This window comes from Rhinopithecus roxellana, chromosome 17, assembly GCF_007565055.1.
Source record: "Rhinopithecus roxellana isolate Shanxi Qingling chromosome 17, ASM756505v1, whole genome shotgun sequence".
In the NCBI taxonomy this organism is placed as follows: domain Eukaryota; kingdom Metazoa; phylum Chordata; class Mammalia; order Primates; family Cercopithecidae; genus Rhinopithecus; species Rhinopithecus roxellana.
This window is the reverse complement of record NC_044565.1, coordinates 22,788,216-22,808,382: the sequence shown is the minus strand read 5'-3', so window position 1 is coordinate 22,808,382 and position 20,167 is coordinate 22,788,216. Positions and strand designations below refer to the sequence as shown.

The 20,167-nt window shown below is 41.9% G+C and overlaps 1 protein-coding gene and 1 non-coding gene across 15 annotated transcripts in view; both read left to right on the top strand.

The window, feature by feature from the left end:
* The window catches only part of AAK1 (AP2 associated kinase 1), a 182,025-nt gene that overhangs the window by 114,110 nt on the left and 47,748 nt on the right, over window positions 1-20,167 (top strand). For all 14 annotated transcript variants that reach the window (XM_030920851.1, XM_030920852.1, XM_030920861.1 and 11 more), the window contains 7 exons: window positions 1,227-1,308; window positions 1,792-1,924; window positions 4,623-4,726; window positions 6,821-6,900; window positions 10,948-11,102; window positions 12,662-12,951; window positions 17,089-17,367. In XM_030920851.1, coding sequence (XP_030776711.1) covers window positions 1,227-1,308; window positions 1,792-1,924; window positions 4,623-4,726; window positions 6,821-6,900; window positions 10,948-11,102; window positions 12,662-12,951; window positions 17,089-17,367 — 1,123 coding nt within the window. The remainder of the gene's footprint in view (window positions 1-1,226; window positions 1,309-1,791; window positions 1,925-4,622; window positions 4,727-6,820; window positions 6,901-10,947; window positions 11,103-12,661; window positions 12,952-17,088; window positions 17,368-20,167) is intronic.
* LOC115894439 lies at window positions 11,758-11,888 on the top strand. The gene has a single exon (XR_004054558.1). It is a non-coding gene; the product is annotated as a small nucleolar RNA SNORA36 family (small nucleolar RNA).

Below are 20,167 nucleotides of genomic sequence, written 5' to 3'. Positions count from 1 at the left end.
TTCGTCTCAGAGCATCACGGTCACAGTTGGGTTGTTTGACTTTAAGTGAAGAATGAGGAGGGGTTTACAAGCATACATCAGAGTAAAAGGAAGGACTCTTAGAGCTGTTTATCAGTGGTCCTGTGGTCATTGCACATAGATGTTTTGATTTGTGATGTCACAGAGCCTATAAAAAGCTGAGAGGTGCACACATTATAAAAACACTAGGATGTTTTTAAGTATGATCACAGCAGCCATGACATTATCAGTCAAACAGATGTGCTTTTTACTGAACCCTAAATTGCTCCTTCCTTCCTGCTCATAAGGCAATCTAAGTGGAAATAATGGTGAGTAGGTTATTAAAGTCTCTGCAGATACTGAATCACAGACTTTCATGAGAAAAAGCTTATTTAGATTTGTGACTCCAATAAGAGCCTGACCCATTTTCTCCTCATGTCCACAATGTTGGATTTTTTACAGGTAACAGCACTCACTATTACTACTAATAAGTCAACAGTCTAGCCTGCACACCTACATCCTGATCTTCTCTGTCCTTTTCATGCATCACCCCAGACAACCATGCCTGGGGCAAGAAGACCCTGATCGACTCAAGGCCCTGAGGGATGCCTAGACCTGTCCCATCTGGGATCTAGAGACTAAAGCAGCATAAATCACATGCTTGGTAACACCAAGACACTCACTTTGAGGATGTGCTTGTACTACTTTTTTCTGGAGCGAGAGATAAAACTGTTATTTCAGCCTGATTCCAGGAGCAAAGAGGAAGGGCTCTTGATTCCGTCCACTCCTCACCCCAGCCAGGGCCCACTTTCTGCTCTTCTCCAGAGTACCACAGTCAGTATTACATCTCTGTGTTGAGCCACATGTAAAGGCCATTTTTAAAACAACAAATTGGCAAAATATAGTATCAGAATAAGAATTGGTAAGAGAAGATTTTGTCATTTGAGGACCCAAGAAAAGTTGCTTTTAGAAATTATTTAATGTATTAGTGTCTGAGTCCCCACGTGTTCTTAAACTAGGAGGACTGCTGCCAGAAGGCCATGGTGTGATGATATGATTGTACCAAGGACAGCCTTTCATTTTATCTGTACTAATATTTCATACTCTCTTCTGCAGATTGCTCCCAGGGATTCTATTAATGTAAAAAGAAAAAAAAAGTGTTTCTGCTGCTCCTGGTTTTTAATTATAGTATTGACATATTTAATAAAAAATGAATCTCTTGATTGTAGATACACAACGCTGTCTTATCGAGCACCAGAAATGGTCAACCTGTACAGTGGCAAAATCATCACTACGAAGGCAGACATTTGGGTAGGTGTCGAGTAACCTATCCATACCTAAGATAGCAGCAGTCTTGACTGTAAATTCCCAAGGTTAATGCACACAGCGCTATAGCATGGTGGCTACCGTACCATATCATTGTCTACTTGCCCCTCAAGGTTCTTGATGTGAGGATACCAGCCACTGCTTCTTGAAGCATGATAAAGAAAATTACTTCCAAGCTCTGTGGAAATTAGTTAGATTTTTTTTTCATGCATATGTTACTGGTTCTTAAGAGCAAAACAGGTAAATACTTATTCTTTACTGGAGCACGATTTGGTAATAATGGTAGAAATATTGTAACTCAGCTGCTAGCAGTGGTGTTGGGTTCTAAAACTCACGTTTCTAATATATTAATAGTCTATAGTTTTTATATCTGCTAGTAAATGTGGATGGTGCCAGTTTCTCATTAGATCCATTTAGAGTCATGATAAATAAACCACTAGTAGCAATCTGCTATCTTTATTTTTTTAGGCTCTTGGATGTTTGTTGTATAAATTATGCTACTTCACTTTGCCATTTGGGGAGAGTCAGGTGGCAATTTGTGATGGAAACTTCACAATTCCTGATAATTCTCGGTATTCTCAAGACATGCACTGCCTAATTAGTAAGTATTTTAAGCTTCTAGTTTCATATTTTTATTTCTGATCACAAAGAATGAATTGGGGGATAAAGCGATTAGATTCCAGGAGTAATGAGTTAGATGCAAAGGTAAAGAAATTAGTTGATAATGATTGGGAACTCAAAGACAATGTAACAATGTCTAGTTAGAGTGGTGGGTCTTTTTGCTAGAAATCTGAAGTTGTTTCACACCTGAGCCCAGCCACCCAAGCAGAAATCCTAACTGCCTGGAGCAGAAGAGTGCTTCTATATTCTGTTGTAGTCTCTATGAAAGCTCCGGTACCAAAGGAGTCCAGCTGACTCATATCAAGTGATAAGAAATTCATCTTTGCAAAACTGGAAGCAACTCAAATGAAAATGATTGCAGTGCATTCACTGGGGTGAATACATAATTAAGACTATATAACTCCATGGAACCAGGTTTTTCCTCTCATTTAGGTTAATCATGGGATTTTGATAACATGCATCTAAACTCAATGCTCTCTTAAAAATAGTCTTAAGATTCCCCACTATTTGGTATCATCATAGCAAGCATATGTACTAACATTCATTAACCAGATGGTAGAATAAGTAATCTTTAAAAAAAAAAAAAGAATAATAATCTTTGCACAAAACCCCTATACTAAAATGCTAAAGAAGCAGAGATTTTTATCATCTTTCCACATTGGTCAAGACTCTTAACATCTAAGTTTTAACTTATGGATTGATTATAAATCTTGAGTAACCCAGTTTGGGTCCTGCATGGGGATATACTGGAAAAAATAGAAGCAGCAAATGTGGGTGGAGCATCTGACATTTGTTGAGGGCCTACTTATGCCTCATTTAATTCTTAAAATCCTTTATATATTAAGTATAATTATTCCCATTATGCAAATGAGAAAATTGAAACTGAGAAAATGTAGGTAACTTATCCACTTAACATAGATACAGCTTTTAAGGTGCTGCCCATTCCATTGTGCTAGTTTTGTCAATCAGCCTCTTCCATTTATTAACAAAAAAAAGGAGGAATATTTAAAGGACTAGATTATGACATTTAACAATTGTTGGATTGTTTTAAGAGATAAAGCATTATATTCATGTTAGAATTCCAAGTATATAAGTGAGATTGGTAGGAAATATGGGAAAATGGCCAACATTGATATTAGACTAGTATTATTTTTTGATAATTTTTAAAACATTTATGCAGTAAATTCATATTGGGAAAAACAACTCTTTATGAATATCTATACCATGGACATCTTTCCCAAACTGCTTGCAGAACATTTGGCAACTCCACTGTCACCCTAAATGCACAGATCTAAAACTAAGTTTATCATCATTAGCCCTCTTTCCTTCTTTTTACCCTCAGTACCCAGTTCCCCTGCCCTCTTTTCAGTTTCTCTCAGTGGTGTCAGCATTGAAGCCTAGAAAAGTGAAATTTAAGATTTCTTTGGATCCAGCTAGCAAGAGAGAGGAAAGGTTCAATCATTTTCTCGGTCATATTCCTTTTTTGGAGTTTCTACTATTTTCATTACATTCTTTACACGTACATCACTGTCACCATAGTATATACAGACTCTGTCAGCTCATGCCTCTACTGTTGGACTGGTCACCAGCTTTTCTCCTCTCTCTTCAACCCATCCAGCACACCCTCACCAAAAGATTCCTCTTATAAAACACCACCTCTCATGTCCCTGATTAGGAAACTCTAGCGGCTTGCCAATGGTCCCACAGTAGGGCTCAGCTTCTTAGCATGGCATTTAAGATTCTGATTCTGATTGCATGCCACCCACTCAGCCTTCTCTCTACCCTGTCCTTCTGGCTCCTCTGTTTACTTGCAGCAAGACACTCTCTTGTCTTTCTCCAAGTCCTTCTTTGCTCAGACTATTCTCTCAACTGGAATGTCTTTTTCACTGCTTCCCACCTGACTAAATTCTGTCTTGCCTTCAAGGGCCAGCTCAAGCTCTGCCTCTTCTGCAGGGCGGTCACAAGGCTGCAGCCTCACTGATCTTTTTGGAACTTAGTGTCCAGAGCATTCACTTTATTATTTAAGCAGTCAGCTGCCTTGTGTTTTTGTTTGCATATATATGTGTATGTTTGTGGTCTTCTCAAAGATTTTTTTTCCTCCTAAGGATTTTTCCAGCCTCAGGGAGGCAGAAGCGTAAAGGACCTGGAAATAGACAATTGATCTATAGGTCACAGGAAAAGTAAATATGCATATGTTACTTTGTAATTTTTTAAAATCTGGAAACCAGCTAATATTTCCAACAAAAGAATAAGTCAATTCATGAAGTTTGGGTTTTGGTTATAATTATTAAGAATAATCATTCATTTAGTAAGATAAGATGAACCAAGGAAGCCCGTGGTAAGACCTGTGTAACCTCCTAGGTATTGGAGTATGCAGGTGGTAACTTTCATATTGAGAGCTTGAGTCCCTCTGGTGCAAAGCATAGAATATGAACTTTAAGTATCTTTGCTACAATCCACATATTTTATTTTTATTTTCTTATAGATATTAAATATTTCAGGAACATTAGAGCTTCTCTTTCTAAGGGGGAGAAAAGGGGCTAATTATACTGTCTGAGTTCTATGAAAAATAAAAGTTTAAAAACAAAACATTGGGAATAGAGAGAGGAATGATGCTTCCTAACTAGTGTAATAACTGTTGGAATATTATTAAATAAATTCACGTATGTTTGCCTTAGGGTATATGTTGGAACCAGACCCTGACAAAAGGCCGGATATTTACCAGGTGTCCTACTTCTCATTTAAGCTACTCAAGAAAGAGTGCCCAATTCCAAATGTACAGGTACGTGAATGGTGCTACTTAAAGGGAGTAAACATTATCAAATTGCCATTCTGAGTTCCTGGGGTGTTCATCAGCTGTTTAAATGAATATAGATGTCCCTTGCTTTAACTACTAGGGGGCGTTCAAGCAAAGCTAACTGTGAAGCAATTGCCATAAAGGGAATCCAGTTTTCCCATGGAATTTAATTATAAAACTGAAGCAATTGTACTGAACAAAAAAAATGCCCTAGGGATTGAGTTGGACACTTTGAATGAAGATTGACCAACTTCATGTCTGTCAACTCTTCTAGTTCTCTAAGAGCCACATGCCTGTTGTAGTCACTTGGAGGTGATTAGGCAGGCTGCTTTCCCAAGGCGAGGCCTTGGACATGCCCCCATGCCTGTTAGAACCTACGCCCCCTGTCCCTGTTCTCCTTCCTTGCAGCAGAGCTTTCTTGATTTTGCTTCTGCTGTTGGCCATTTATAACTCACACTCCTCTTTCTCTGTCCTTCCAGCACATCAAGCCATAAGAATGTTTTCTACATTTAGTAATCCTAAACTCTGCACTCACAGTTTTCAGAGTAAAACGCTTGCATATGTCCTTTTTACAGACTTTAAATGTTGGTAATACGGCTGGGCGTGGTGGCTCATGTCTGTAATCCCAACACTTTGGGAGGTTGAGGAGGGTGGATCACCTGAGGTCAGGAGTTCAAGACCAGCCTGGCCAACATGGCAAAACCCCATCTCTACTAAAAATCCTTGCATATTTTTCATGTCATATTGTGATCTATTTTTCTTAAATATTTTGTGAATGGATGCTATAATAAATAGATTCTCACCTGCAATTTTCTTGCTAGTTCCTCCAATAATGAACTTTTGATTTCACTGCTGGGGCTTAAGGGTGCTGCTCCTCTTTCACTCTCACATTTGAAATCAGATGTGGGGTTCATCCAGGTGGAGCTCAGAATATTGGCTTTATTACTAATAAGCTTGAGTCAGAAGATGCAGCTTGACCAGTCAGGCTCCCTAGCATTAGACCCACATGACTGAGATGTAAACACCTGATTCCTGGGGGACTGGCTCTTCTCTAAAGGAAGGAGGGCAACAGCAAACGGGACCAGCTCAGTTTTTCCACAGTCTTGTCAGTCACAGAAGTCAACTCTTCTCCTTTTGAAGAGGAATGCTTGAAGAAGAGAAAGTGCTAGAAGTTTTCCAGCAGAAAAATCTCCCCCCACCTGGAAACGTGAAGGAAGCGAGAGGACCCTCCTAAAAGGCCAGTTTTATAACTAGTATTGTGTGTTGGGTTTCCCAGATTAAAACGAGGGATACTGTGCGGTAACCAAACATGATTGTCTTCTTTTGTAGTCCCACTTTCCCATTCGTAAAGTTAAATAATGTGAGATCTAAGTGGAAGCATTCAGATTGGCAGCTAGTTTTTTAAAAGTACACCTCACAAGTCTCATATCATTTGGTACTCAGTAGTGGTAAGCACCTGTTTTAGGGTTAGGGACAGCTAGCTGGTGCTCCCTCATGAGGCATTATTAGATGGATAGTGCAGATTTCAAGCCAGAGGAACTCTCCTTGGCTTGTGGACTGAGTAGTGCCTCACATGTTGGAAAGGGTACTGGCTCAGCAGCCATACACAGGGGTGGCTGTGATTTTCTCTGAGCATTCTGACTAGCAGATGCAGTGCACCCTGGTTTGACACACTGATAAGCTCGAACGAAGATCTTTCTGGGATCCAGAATAATACCAGCTACAGACTTTTCCTTCCCATTCCTTTCATAGCATCACTTCTAAGCTGTGGCATAGGAGAAGGGTACTGAGATCAAGCCCCAGTGACTCAGCGTGGTACAGAAGGTAGAGAATAATCAGGGAATGTGTGCTGCACACAAGCTACTCTCTCCTCTTCTTTCCTGACTATGGCTGAGTCTGACATGCATTTGGTTAACTTTCCTTCTCTCTACCAGACAGACCGCAGGGCCTGAAAGCTGCTCCAGAAGATCCCAAAATATGTTTCCATCAGCTCTCAGTCCCAATCAGGCTGCTTATTCTTTAACAAAGAAATCTACGATGTCCTTGTTGTTTTGTTTTGTTTTGTTTGCAATTCTGTAGAACTCTCCCATTCCTGCAAAGCTTCCTGAACCAGTGAAAGCCAGTGAGGCAGCTGCAAAAAAGACCCAACCAAAGGCCAGGTAAGAAATGCCTTCATGAGCACATGTCCTCCTTGGATTGCCACAGCAGCAGGGAAGGATGCCTGTGTTTCTTGATTCTTACATATGCTGTTGTGACCAGGGGCTGCACAGATCAGGAAAGCAAGCTCTGTCTTGCCTAGGCAGAAACTGTTCTTTGGGAATGCAAAAAGGAATATCATAAAACATTGTGATCTACATTTGAAAGAGAATCAAGAACTCTAAAGCTATTTTCTTTGCATGGGAATAGGCTCAGGGGCATTCAGAGATGAGGCAACAGCAGACTTTAAATGTTGCTAGTATGGCCAGGCGTGGTAGCTCACATCTGTAATCCCAGCACTTTGGGAGGCCAAGGAAGGTGAATCACCTGAGGTCAGGAGTTCAAGACCAGCCTGGCCAACATGACAAAACCCTGTCTCTACTGAAAATACAAAAATTAGCCGGGTATGGTGGCACACACCTGTAGTCCCAGCTACTTGGGAGGCTGAGGCTGGAGAATCACTTGAACCTGGGAGGTGGAGATTGCGGTGAGCTGAGATCATGCCACTGCACTCCAGCTTGGGTGACAGAGCAAGACTCCATCTCAAAAAAAAAAAAAAAAAAAAAAAAATTGTTGCTAGTACAAGAGTATCCTAAACATTAGCCAGGCATGGTAGCACGTGCCTATGGTCCCAACTACCCTGGAGGCTGAGGCAGGAGAATTACTTGAGGTCAGGAGTTTGGGATCAGCCTGGGCAATACAGCGCGACCCTTTTTAAATTTTTAAAATTTAAAATTAAATCTTTTTAAAATTTGTAAAAAGTATACTAAACATGCATCCTGACTTTTGGTTAGCCACATTCTCCACTCTAATACTCAACCTCCCTTTCCTTCTTACTTTCTATGGCTCCAACCACATGAGGAAAGTGCAGGTCAAAGCACCAGGTCCACGAACAGCAGAAGACTCTCCGGGTCTTAGCTAATCACAGTCTGTTGAACCTAGGTTCTTCCGAAAAGCAGATGCCAAAAGAGGATTAAACAAAGATGTTATTTGGGGAAATGCCCATGTGAGAGAAAACAGGGAGGGAGTCAGGAAAGCCTGGGAGCGCCATCAGAAGGCAGTGCAAGTCTGACCCAGAGAGAGGGAGGAGAAGCATGGGTGAAGTGACCTAGACTGTGACACAGCTTATGTAAGACTCACCAAAGGTGTTGGGGTCCTTGTGCCAGTGAGCCAGCAGATGGTCCCTCATCTCCTAGGAATTCCTGTGGGTTGGAGGTTAGGGCTGGCAGCAACCTATGGGAAGCATGGCGCCAGGGCAAACACCACAGCAATGGTGGATTTAGTGCTGCATTTTAGGAATGCAGCATCTGGGCATCGGGGTTTTATGCTCCCTGTAGATGAAGCTCTACAAGGCACATTGGCATGGCTGCCACACCTTCCAAATGGCGGATTCTAGAGGTAGCACTGGAGTTATTTATACTCCTCTTTTTTATACCACCATGGCGAGGAAGTGCTAGCAGCAAACTGCATCAACAAAGTATCCGGGTTGGGAATATGTGAATTTTAATAGAACAGTAAAATAACATCTGTATCCTAAAAAGTTCTTTAATATTTATTAAATGCCTGCTGTGTACATGAAGTTATTTCAGATGTGCCTCTAAAATAGTGAGACTTTGATTTTTAATAAACGTAGCAAACTTGCTTAACAAACAAAACTTGTTACTTTGTAGTCCATTTCTTTCACTAATTCGGCCATGCTTACCTCTTTGGGAGTTGTTTTTGGGCTGATTTAAGTAGCTTAGTCTTTTGTGCTCATGGCTGTCTCGTAGTAGGCTCAAACATGATATGTGCAGAGGCTAAGCAATGATCCCTTTCCCCACTCCACTCCACAAAACAGACACATTGAAGTCCATACAAACTAATATTTTGGACATTCTACAATTAATAAAACAGATTCATAGTTACTGATACATTTGATGTTCACATCTGCCTTACGATGTAGGCATATGTGTTTTTTCCCTTTTACATATAAAGGACCCAAAGCTGAAAGAGGGTAAGTGACATGCCCATTATCACACAGTTACTTAGTGAGGAGCTAGAACTCAAATATAGTTTTCTTCAGCTCCAGATCCCATTGCTCTAAGATGTTCCCCTCAAGAGATGATCAACATGGAGGTTCTGCTGTTTGGGTTTCTACAGAAGCCTGTTCACCTCCCTCACCCTTGGCTTTTTCTTTTTTCCCCTTTTTCTTTTTGAGATGGAGTCTCACTCTGTCACCCAGACTGGAGTGCAGTGGCATGATCTTGGCTCACTGCAACCTCCGCTTCCCAGGTTCAAGCAATTCTTCAGCCTCAGCCTCCCAAGTAGCTGGGACTACAGGCACGTGCCACCACACCTGGCTAATTTTTGTATTTTTAGTAGAGATGGCGTTTCGCCATGTTGGCCAGGCTGGTCTCAAACTCCTGACCTCAAGTGATCCACCCGCCTTGGCCTCCCAGAGTTCTGGGATTACAGGCGTGAGCCACCATGCCCGGCCAGCTTTTTCTCTCTTACACCTTTCTTCTTTTCTCCAGCACATGTCCCATTTTTCTTCCCACCTCCCTTGCCCAAGTTATAGCCCCCCAGACATGATAGCCTTTATGTCACCACTTCCCCAGCCAGCACAAGAGCATCCCTCTAACAGGTTGCCAGTGCAAAGTTTCTGGGCCCAGGATGGAACTTGGAGGTACGTCATGGGAAGGATATGAGGCCAGCTGCTTTGCTTCCTGTTTTACATTCATGGAGGCTGTTTTGGAAATATTTTGACAAAACATGCTTTGGAAATATTCTTGAAACTTGTTAATTTTGGCCTAACCTGTTATACTCTCTAAAGTGGAGTTTCAAAGGATGGCCAACTCTGATGTCAGTTAGGTAGTAGCTAGCTGCCTGGACTACTGTAAATTCGTGAAACTTAGCATCTGCACCCTCACAAGGAGCAAGCAGTCTTCCCTATATTAGTTTGAAAGTGTCAGTCTGGCTGTGAGTTACAGAAAGTCCAAAATGACAGTTGTGTATAAAAGATAGATGTTTATTTTTTTCTCTCAAGTAAACAAAATCTGGAGATAAGTAGTCCAAGGCCAGCATGGCAGTTCTGCTCCATGAAGCCCTCAGGGATCTAGACTTCTTCAAGCTAACCACATCACCATTCCTACAGTGTAGCCCTGACTGCATGGATCAATATGGCAACATCCCTGCTCTTAGCAGCAGGACCAAGGAATAGTCAAAGAAGAAGACAGAAGGCTTGAACCAGTTATTTCTTATGGTTTATGAAAACTGCCGCATGATAATCTTCTTACATCTCATGTAATGCCAGGACTTAGAAACGGGTTCACACCTATTTGCAAAAGACACTGGGCAATGTGATTTTTACTCTGGGTGACCCTGTGCCCAGCTAAAACTTTTGCTACTGTGGAAAAAAAGATAGTATGTATATTGGAAGAAATGGAGTTTCTGTCACACTTCCCAATTTTAAATCCTTTGACTTGAATTATTTACTTTTTCCTTCCAGTTCCCGTGTTGGATTCACTCCTCTGCATGCTTTTCATTGTAGAAAGACCACTTTGACAGCTAGTTGCAGCCAAGTTTGAATTCTCTTTGCATCTGAAAACCACGTGCCTCGAACCCCTCTTTACATTATCACCCCAAGGGTATTTTGGGAAATCCTAGGAAGTACTAGGTAAAAGGGCCACAAGATGAAATAAACTTGAGAATGCTTAGAGAATGCAAAGAGAATGCATTCTACATAGCCTTCTTTTTGAGATTCTTCTTGCATATTCACACAAGAAAAGTTCTGCTAGAAGGAGAGCCACTCAGTATATTTTGATCAGTGTGTTAAAAATTTATTTGCCCACCAAGCCTGTTTTCAGAAGGTCTAGTAACAGTGGTATCCTGTGGGAGATCCTTTGGGAAGCATCGATTAAGCAGACCTGGAAGGTTTAGGTCGATGTGGAAGCGGAAGCATTGTGTCCTCTGCCCACCCGCTTCCATTTTTTGCATACTTTAATACGAACCTTTCTCTTTTCCCTTTCTAGACTGACAGATCCCATTCCCACCACAGAGACTTCAATTGCACCCCGCCAGAGGCCTAAAGCTGGGCAGACTCAGCCGAACCCAGGAATCCTTCCCATCCAGCCAGCCCTGACACCCCGGAAGAGGGCCACTGTTCAGCCCCCACCTCAGGCTGCAGGTTTGTATCTAGATTGGTTTGAAACTCACTACACCTCTTTGTTATTCTGGACAACAGGAAAGTCTTGGAAAGCCCGGTTTGCTTTAGGATTGGAACCCAGAGGCACATAGAGATAACAGTGTTCCTTGAGGAACAGGTGGCAGCTGCCGTTGAAATTGTATGGCAATGGCCAGGCGTGTTGGCTCACGCCTGTAATCCCAACACTTTGGGAGGCCAAGGCAGGTGAATCATCTGAGGTCAGGAGTTAAATTTCGAGACTAGCCTGGCCAACATGATGAAACCCCGTTTTGCCAAAAAAAAAAAAAAAAAAAAAGCCAGGCATTGTGGTATGCACCTGTAATCCCAGCTGCTGGGGAGACTGAGGCAGGAGAATCACTTGAACCTGGGAGGCAAAGGTTGCAGTGAGCCGAGACCGCACCATTGCACCCCAGCCTGGGTGACAAGGGTGAAACTCCATTTCAAAAAAAAAAAAAAAGAAATTGTATGGCAAATGGCTGGCAAAAGGGGAGGCCTCCTTGAATTCTGAGATACATCTCCAAGACCACTAAAGCCCGTTGTCTCTTTTTCTAGACTTGCCCCTGATTTTTGCAGTTTGGAACCTTATCCTGCCTCTTTATTTCATATATTTCCCTTTGCTTTTAAAGAAATAAGACTCTTCCAAAGTGTTGAGTTCAGTCCAGGGCAGCTTCCCTGTTCTGTTAATTAAACTTTGGGACATTGAAATGGGCTGGGGAGATGATTGGGTAGAAAGCATTATTTTATTCATTTGCCTCCCAGCCTACAAAAATGCCTGGTTGGGTCTAATACATCAACAGTTAAAGATGCCTGGAAGAGACAGGACTGAAGAGGCTGAAGAGCTTGGACTAGCAGACAAGTTACTTTCAATTTTAGGAAGTTTGGGGTCTGATGGGCTGAGATACAAAGAAACTGAATTATTTTCATACATGCCTGAAAAAAAAAAATAGAAACGAGACTCCTCTCTTAATGCTTTGTCTCTTGAAGTATCTACCACCCTTCATGTTTTGGCATGCTGTTTCTCATGAGAGGAGGGAGCTTTGTTTCATAAAAAGGATGGATCCAAAATATTGAATAACTGAACCCTACCAGGAAGCTGCTTTTGGGGAATTTGGTGGCCGTCTACTTATAGCCAGGCCTCCAGACTGGGATAAGCTACATGTAAAACACCAGGGAATGATTTTGTCATGCTGCATGCCAAGAGGGGCAAAGCTTGTGCATATGTACCAAAGGCCAGCTGAATATGTAGACATTTGGGGTGCCAACTAAATTTGTAATTGACTAAATGAGATGATTAATAACGGAAGACTTTCTTAAGGAGGCAATATTGAACCTTGGTTTGAAAAATTTGTAACACATAATTTAGCAAGAAGATAGAAAGACGTTCCAGGTGGGACAGAGCATGTGGAAAGACAGTGAGGAGCACGTGAATCTGGGGATACTCTGCCCACTTGTCACCCCCTATTAATTGTTTTGGCAAGACAGAAAGCCATTTTTGTGTGGAAGAGTTTGGAACCCTTACATGGACTTTATTCTTATTGCAGGATCCAGCAATCAGCCTGGCCTTTTAGCCAGTGTTCCCCAACCAAAACCCCAAGCGCCACCCAGCCAGCCTCTGCCACAAACTCAGGCCAAGCAGCCACAGGCTCCTCCCACTCCACAGCAGACGCCTTCCACTCAGGCCCAGGGTCTGCCCACTCAGGCCCAGGCCACACCCCAGCACCAGCAGCAACTCTTCCTCAAGCAGCAACAGCAGCAGCAACAGCCACCACCACCACAGCAGCAACCGGCAGGCACGTTTTACCAGCAGCAGCAGCAGGCCCAGACTCAGCAGGTAAGGTGGTCAGAGTGTGGCCCTTGCTTGCATATCTGAGTCATGACTGTGAAAAAGCCCACTAGGTAAAGGTATCTTCCCAGAGAGCCATTACATCACCATTTCTCATGGATGTAGATACTAAAGCATTGAGAAGCAGATCTATCATTCACACCCCTTTCACCCTGTTTCTCAGGCCATGAGGAATCCGTCACCTGATTGAGGGACATCAGTACAAGAGTTATTTTTTGGCCGGGTGCGGTGGCTCACGCCTGTAATCCCAGCACTTTGGGAGGCTGAGGTGGGCGGATCACGAGGTTAGGAGATCGAGACCATCCTGACCAACATGGTGAAACCCCGTCTCTACTAAAAATACAAAAATTAGCTGAGGGTGGTGGCGCAAGCATGTAGTCCCAGCTATTTGGGAGGCTGAGGCAGGAGAATCGCTTGAACCCAGGAGGTGGAGGTTGTGAGCCAAGATCGCACCATTGCACTCCAGCCTGGGCAACAAGAGCGAGACTCTATCTCCAAAAAAAAAAAAAAAAAAGCTATTTTTTTAAGGACTGCTTTTTTTTCTTCTTTTTTCTAATATAACTGTAACACCATTATCATAAGAGAGGAAAAAATAACAATAATTTTTTATTATCAAATATGCATTAGTATTTAACTGTTTCTGATGCCTCATAATTAAGTTGGCTTGTTTGAATCTGTATCCAATACTAACAGAATGTATTTAGTTGGTCTATATTGTTTTCCATTATCTTTTCATATATTTTTTTCACATTTTTTACTATGAATTTTATAATGGTGAGTATATCTATTTTTTTTTTTTGGAGGTAGGGGTCTGCTCTGTTTCCCAGGCTGGAGGGAAGTGATGCAGTATAGCTCACTGCAACCTCCAGTTCCTGGGCTCAAGTGATCATCCCAGCTGGGTCTCTCAAGTAGCTAGGACTATAAGCATGTGCCACCATGCCTGGCTAATTTTTACTGATAGAGATGGGGGTCTCATTATTTTGCCCAGGCTGGTCTCAAACTCTTGGCCTCAAGCCATCCTACCACCTCAGCCTCCCAAAGTATTGGAATTACATGCATTAGCCTATGCGGCTGGCTGATATATCTTTTAAGTCCCCTTTTATCCGTAGGTTCCTCTTTTTTTTTTTTTTTTTTTTTTTGCTTTTTGTCATTTAATTTTTCAGAGAAACTGGATTATTTGTCCCGTGGAATTTTTGGCATTCTGGGTTTAGCTGATTGCATACTGTGGTGTCATTTGATATGTTTGATCATCTTCCATGTACACTGGTAATTTCTCAAGGCTTACTCAGTATTTGAGTCAGTTTGACAGTTCTTCTTCCTGTTGTGTCATGTCAGGAGGTCTGTAATGTCTCACTGGCCTCTGTTTCACTGATACTAAGATCAGGGAGCGTTTACTTTCAGATTTCCCTGAAGACTGTGTTTCCCAAAAAAAAAAGGAAAAAAAAAAAAAAGATCAATCAGTGTATTGAGGTGTTGTCTGTCTGATCCATTTGTTTAATGCTCCCCATTAGCTTAGCAGCCATCACTGATTATTTGCCAAGTTCCTTAATTCATCAGGGATGGCACAATGATAGTCTAACATTCCCTCTTCATTTGAGGGCTGGACGTTTTCCATGAAGAAATTTTTTCATCAACTCTTTAGTTACCCTGAGGTACGGTTTGTACAGAAAAGGCAGGAAAAACACTTGATTCTTTCCTTCGTTTACTAGTTTTTCAGAGTAATAAATTTGTTCTCTCTTATCATCCAAAGGTGAACAGTGAGGTTTTTGTTTTGTTTAGTTTAGTATCATTAGGAATTCTTAGATTTTAACTTATTTGATACCTTTGAATACATTGCTTTTTTTGTTGTTTTTACTAGAGATGGGGCCTTGCTGTGTTGCCCAGGCGGGAGTGCAGTGACTATTCACGGGCGGGATCCCACTACTAATCAGCCCTGGAGTTTTGACCTGCTGCGTTTCCAATCTGGGCTGGTTCAACCCTCCTTAGACAACCCGGTGGTCCCCTACTCCCAGGAGGTCCCCATACTGATTCTGACCTTAGTGCAGACACCCAACTAGCATAGCACACTACAACCCAGAACTCCTGGGCTCAAGCGATCCTCCCGCCTCAGCCTTCCGAGTAGCTGGGACTACAGGTGCATACCACCATGCCTGGAATATTAAGGTTTTAAAATATGTATTTATTTTAAAGCTCAGATTGCCCCAACTTTGGCCAGTAGAAGTCTGGTAACTCCAGTGGTCTTTAATGATTTCCTTGCTATCTAGGATCATGCTGGCCTCTAGGATCATGCTGCCCTCAACTTGAAATCATCTATTTTTTTTTTTAGGAGCTCTGTTTCTTTTAGTGGAAATAATGTTTAGAAATCACAATTTTGATGCTAGAGATACCATTTGCCTAATGGATTGGTTGTTGTTTCAAGGCCTTCTCAGTGGACAATTAGAAAATGTGTTTTGTTTTGTTTTGTTAGAGAATAGGCATTATGAATTGAGATTTATATTCCTAATCTGGATATTGCATTACTGGATTTCTGTTTAACTTCTTGGATTTTGTTGTGTTTTCATCTGGAAATCTTGATTCTTAACAGCATTAACATAGTTAATTAATTGTTCTATCGTTTTAAGATAGCAATAACCATATGATTACTGAAAACAGTTTAAGATTTCCTTGCCCATTTTACCCTTAGAATGTTTAGCACGTTATTTTCTGGAGCGTTCAGCTACCAATTTGATACACCGGCTTATTTGCATTGTTTTGCTTTTGATTTTTAGTTATTGCTTTTTAAATTTTAGTTTAATTCTGTTTTGTAGATGTGTAAAGCATTTACATAGTTTCAGAGTTAAATCTGCAAAAGTTCATCCCCGCCAACTCATGTATAGTGGTATTGCTCATTCTTGTTTACAACTTGAGGGTATTCTATTAGATATTTCCTTCAGGATATATCTATCATAGTTTATTTAATCAGCCAGTCTCCTGTTGATAGACATTTGGGTTGTTTCCAGTATTTTGCTGTTATAAGTAGGCAGCTATTTTTTTTTTAATCTTCTAATTTGTTAACCCTTTAACCTTGCCCCAGTAGACAAACAGTATCCTCCCAATTGACTCTAGTAACTACATAAAGTATACAGGATGTTCACAGATACAGTCTTGACCTTAGTTCATTGGCAGGCCCTTATTTTGAGCTCTGTTTGTGTATGTAGCACATAGCCCCTAACAGTGGGGATTAGAGAGACATATAAGAAGTGTGGGCCAGGCACAGCAGCTCATGTCTTGTAATCTCAGCACTTTGGGAGGCCGAAGCGGGAGGATTACTTGAGTGCAGGAGGTCAAAACAGCCTCGGCAACATCGTGAGACTGTGTCTCTACGAAAAATAAGAAAAAAAATTAACCAGGCATGGTGGTGTGCACCTGTGATATCAGCTACTTAGGAGGCTGAGGTGGGATGATCACTTGAGCCCAGGAGGTCAAGGGTGCAGTGAGCCGAGATTGCTTGCACCACTACATTCCAGCCTGGGCAATAGAGCGAGACACTATCTCAAACAAACAACAAAAAAAGAAGCATCATAGAGTATACTGGCTATTTTGAATGTTTAAGGAAGTTTAATAAAAATAGAGCTCTTGGGAAATAATTTTTAGTAAGACTTGAGATGAGTCTTAATAGTTGAGTTAACATTTAGGTTATTCTTTTCTGTGTCATAATTTGCTTCAACCTGTTCAGGTAGGGAAGCATTTTAATCTTGGCTGCTTTAAATCCCTGTATAAGAAGGATTACCTCTATGATTAGGAGATCGTTTATTAGCTCCTGCTATACTCTAGCTTATGGAGTCACATGATGTTTAGTCAGATAGCTTCCCTTAGGCAAGGCCTGGAAACCCACTTGGAAGGCCAGTCTGTAGTGCAAGAGGCAGCCTGGTGCAATGGATGGAGCCTAGCAGTGTAATGGACTGCTGCTGTGTTGTATTTAATGCCCTGAGGTCTCCATCATGAGATTTTAGGCCTAGCCTCAAGACTTTTCTACTTGCCCTTGCCTTTGACTTTAGCACTGGACTTCATTGTTATTGAGACATTTGTCTTTTGTGACTCTTATTCTGGGACAAGCCCTTATTCATCTTCTCATTTCTTGCTCAGTTTCAGGCAGTACATCCAGCAACCCAGCAACCAGCAATTGCTCAGTTCCCTGTGGTGTCCCAAGGAGGCTCTCAACAGCAGCTAATGCAGAATTTCTACCAGCAGCAGCAGCAGCAGCAACAACAACAGCAACAGCAACAGCTGGCCACAGCCCTGCATCAACAACAGCTGATGACTCAGCAGGCTGCCTTGCAGCAAAAGCCCACTGTGGCAGCAGGACAGCAGCCCCAGCCACCGCCAGCTGCAGCCCCACAGCCAGCCCCTGCCCAGGAGCCAGCGGTAAGAATCAGCCAGAGCTCAGAGCACAAAAGCAGCGGAGGAGTGTGCAGTGAGAGTTAGGGAAAGGGTGGGAAAGATGGCAGCAGCGGATGACGGGTCAGGTTGCTTTCCCACCTGGGTGGTTCAAATATTTGATCTGTCCTTGATATATCCAAGAATAGTATGAGATGTTCTGTAGAAGATAGAGGTTTTTAAAAAGATCATTCTAGGCTACTGATAAAGAACCTTCGTAATTTTTATCTCTCTGAAACTAGGCTAGCAGGAAGATCTGTTCGTCATCTCTCTCCCTGTCACTTTGAACAGTCAAGGACCCAGGCAGGATTAAAGCTAATCCCTTTCTCTTCTTCAAGGGGCAGTTTGATCCATTGTGCCCTTTCCAGGCCCTGAGTCCTCCATGTTGTGTTTATTCTTTGTCTTGGATGACATTACTAATCACATTATTTAAGTTTACCTTGCAGCTCCCGTCAAGGGTCTGCTTACCTGGGACCATTCACCCTGGTGTAATCACCCTGGGTACCAGAGCATCTGAGTATCCAGTCATTTGAGCCATCCTGTCAATTTAGAAATTGGGCATGTCCACTTTTAGATATTGGCTGAGTATGGCATCAGAACCCCTCGTCTAATTGTCCTCTACAGTTTCAACACACACAGGCACATCCTGCTTTGGCCTTTAATAAGTGGATTTTTTTTCTGTAGTCATATTTTTCTGAGTGATAGTGATAGAAAAATTTATGGTGTTAGAAAAAGACATTTTGCATACGCAGCTGATAGAGTGTCACAGCTACCCTGTTACTCCCAGGGAAGTCCAACCACTAGACAAACAAAGGAAAAGTAAGAAACCATCTTTCTGAGGATTGATTTGTAATAGAGTTTTGTCTCCCATCTTAAACCAGAAAACCTACATCCCTTCGAAAGGAAGCAGTGCCGTAGATTGTCTTCTTTAAGTCTCAGCTAAGTGTGTGTTTAGTGTCTTTACACCTTTGTTTCTAAAACAACTCAGACTTCCTGCAGGCGTGGAATAGACAGTGAGTCTCTGTATTTTCAACAAGAGGTAAAGTTCCTCTTGTTCATGGAAAAAGAGTTTTTAAAAAAATTAGTGCATGATGTAGCTAGGAGGGACCTTAATTATCCAGTTCAGTCTCCTCATTTTATGGAATTGGAAACTGAGTGATTGCCCAAGACATACAGACTGATGGTTGTGGAGCTGGGGCAATAATCAAAGAATCCTGATCTGTGTTTAAGTTTAATTATAACAGATGCTCATCCAGGGTGATAAAATGATCAACTACTACTGACTATACTTCTTATGAGGTTCCCCTGTGCTTTTCCTAGACAAAAGTGTCCACTTTCTTGGGAACGAATTATGAACCTTCTCCATGTTCTCTGGATGAACAAATACTTTGAACACTTTGCTCTGTGATAGTTGGATTTAGGGACAGAGAGGAAACATGCTTTGGCCAGGAGCCATAGAGCTTCTCAGCTTTGACCCATCCCTGTCTCCGCTGAGTCTTGGCAGGGCTACTCTAGAGAAGCAAGTGAGTGAAGGTAAAGCGTACCCTGTAGCCATTTTAAAGCAATAAGTAGCAAAGGGAAAATGGCCATATGCCCCAGATGTTTATTGCAGTCTTATTAATAATAGCCCAAAGAATGGAAGCAGCCTAAATTGCTGAGGAACCCAACTGTGCAGCCATTAAAAAACGTGGTTATAAAGTCTGTACAACAGTATGAAAAGAAATGCTCAGAGGTAATGTTAAAGGAATTGTGAAATTATGGAAAAACCATATACTTGAAAAGAGACTTAAAGTATAAGGTACCAAAAAGATAAGAATTGCATCTAGTTATATTAGAGTGATGGAATAGAAGTCTGTTTTCTGTATTCTTACATTTCTTGATGTGATTATACTCCTTTTATAATTACATATTTTATTTTTTAAAAAATCTTCAGCAAGATAAACATCTGAGTCTTTGTATTCCATCTCCTATGGTCTCTCTCTCCCTCCTCCCACTTTCCGATCCTGTCTGGATGGGATGGCATCATGGTGCAGAAAAGAGTCCTGAGCCATCGTCAGGAGACATGGGTTCTGCTTCCAGTTAACACTGTGACCTTGAATGAGCTCTTGTCCTCGGTACAGGAGTTGAAATCAGCGTTTTCTAAGGTCCCATTCAACTCTCACATTCTTTAATTCTAAGTGGAAGTAAAACTGTCTTCCAGGGTTGCTGAGAGGTGTAGCTGAACAGGTACAAACCACTTAGTGTCTGTAGATTGCTGTTATAGGGCAAGATGTCCTGAAGGAGGCATCTGATCTTCAGTGTGCTGCATTTGGAGAACAGAAGAGAAAAATGTTCTCCAAGTGTAAGAAAACCACCCAACCCCTTTCCTTTATGCCATCAACCTAGAGACAAAACAACTTCGGATGTAAAATGCCCTGGGGATTTCACCATCCCTTCCCTCCAGTCCTTCATCTCGGAATAGAGTTGTCACTGGACTCTTCAAAATAAAAGGACCCAACAGTTCAGTATTCTTTTCAGATTAATGAATGTCTCAGGAAATAAGCCAATTCAGTATGTCCTCAAAGCCCTCTGACACCTATGTGTGGTAGTATTCAGCCAGCTGTTACAGGCACAACTCACTCTGGACCCCCAGAGGAAGCTGTGGAGCTGGAGCTGTGGTTGTCTTCACAGAGCACTTGGCCTCTCCTGCAGCAGGGCAGCTTTGTTACCCTTCTAACTTCTGACTGATGTTAGAACCTTATATTGTAGCATTCAGCCTGTTGGTAAAGTGGATGGAATACTGACACGT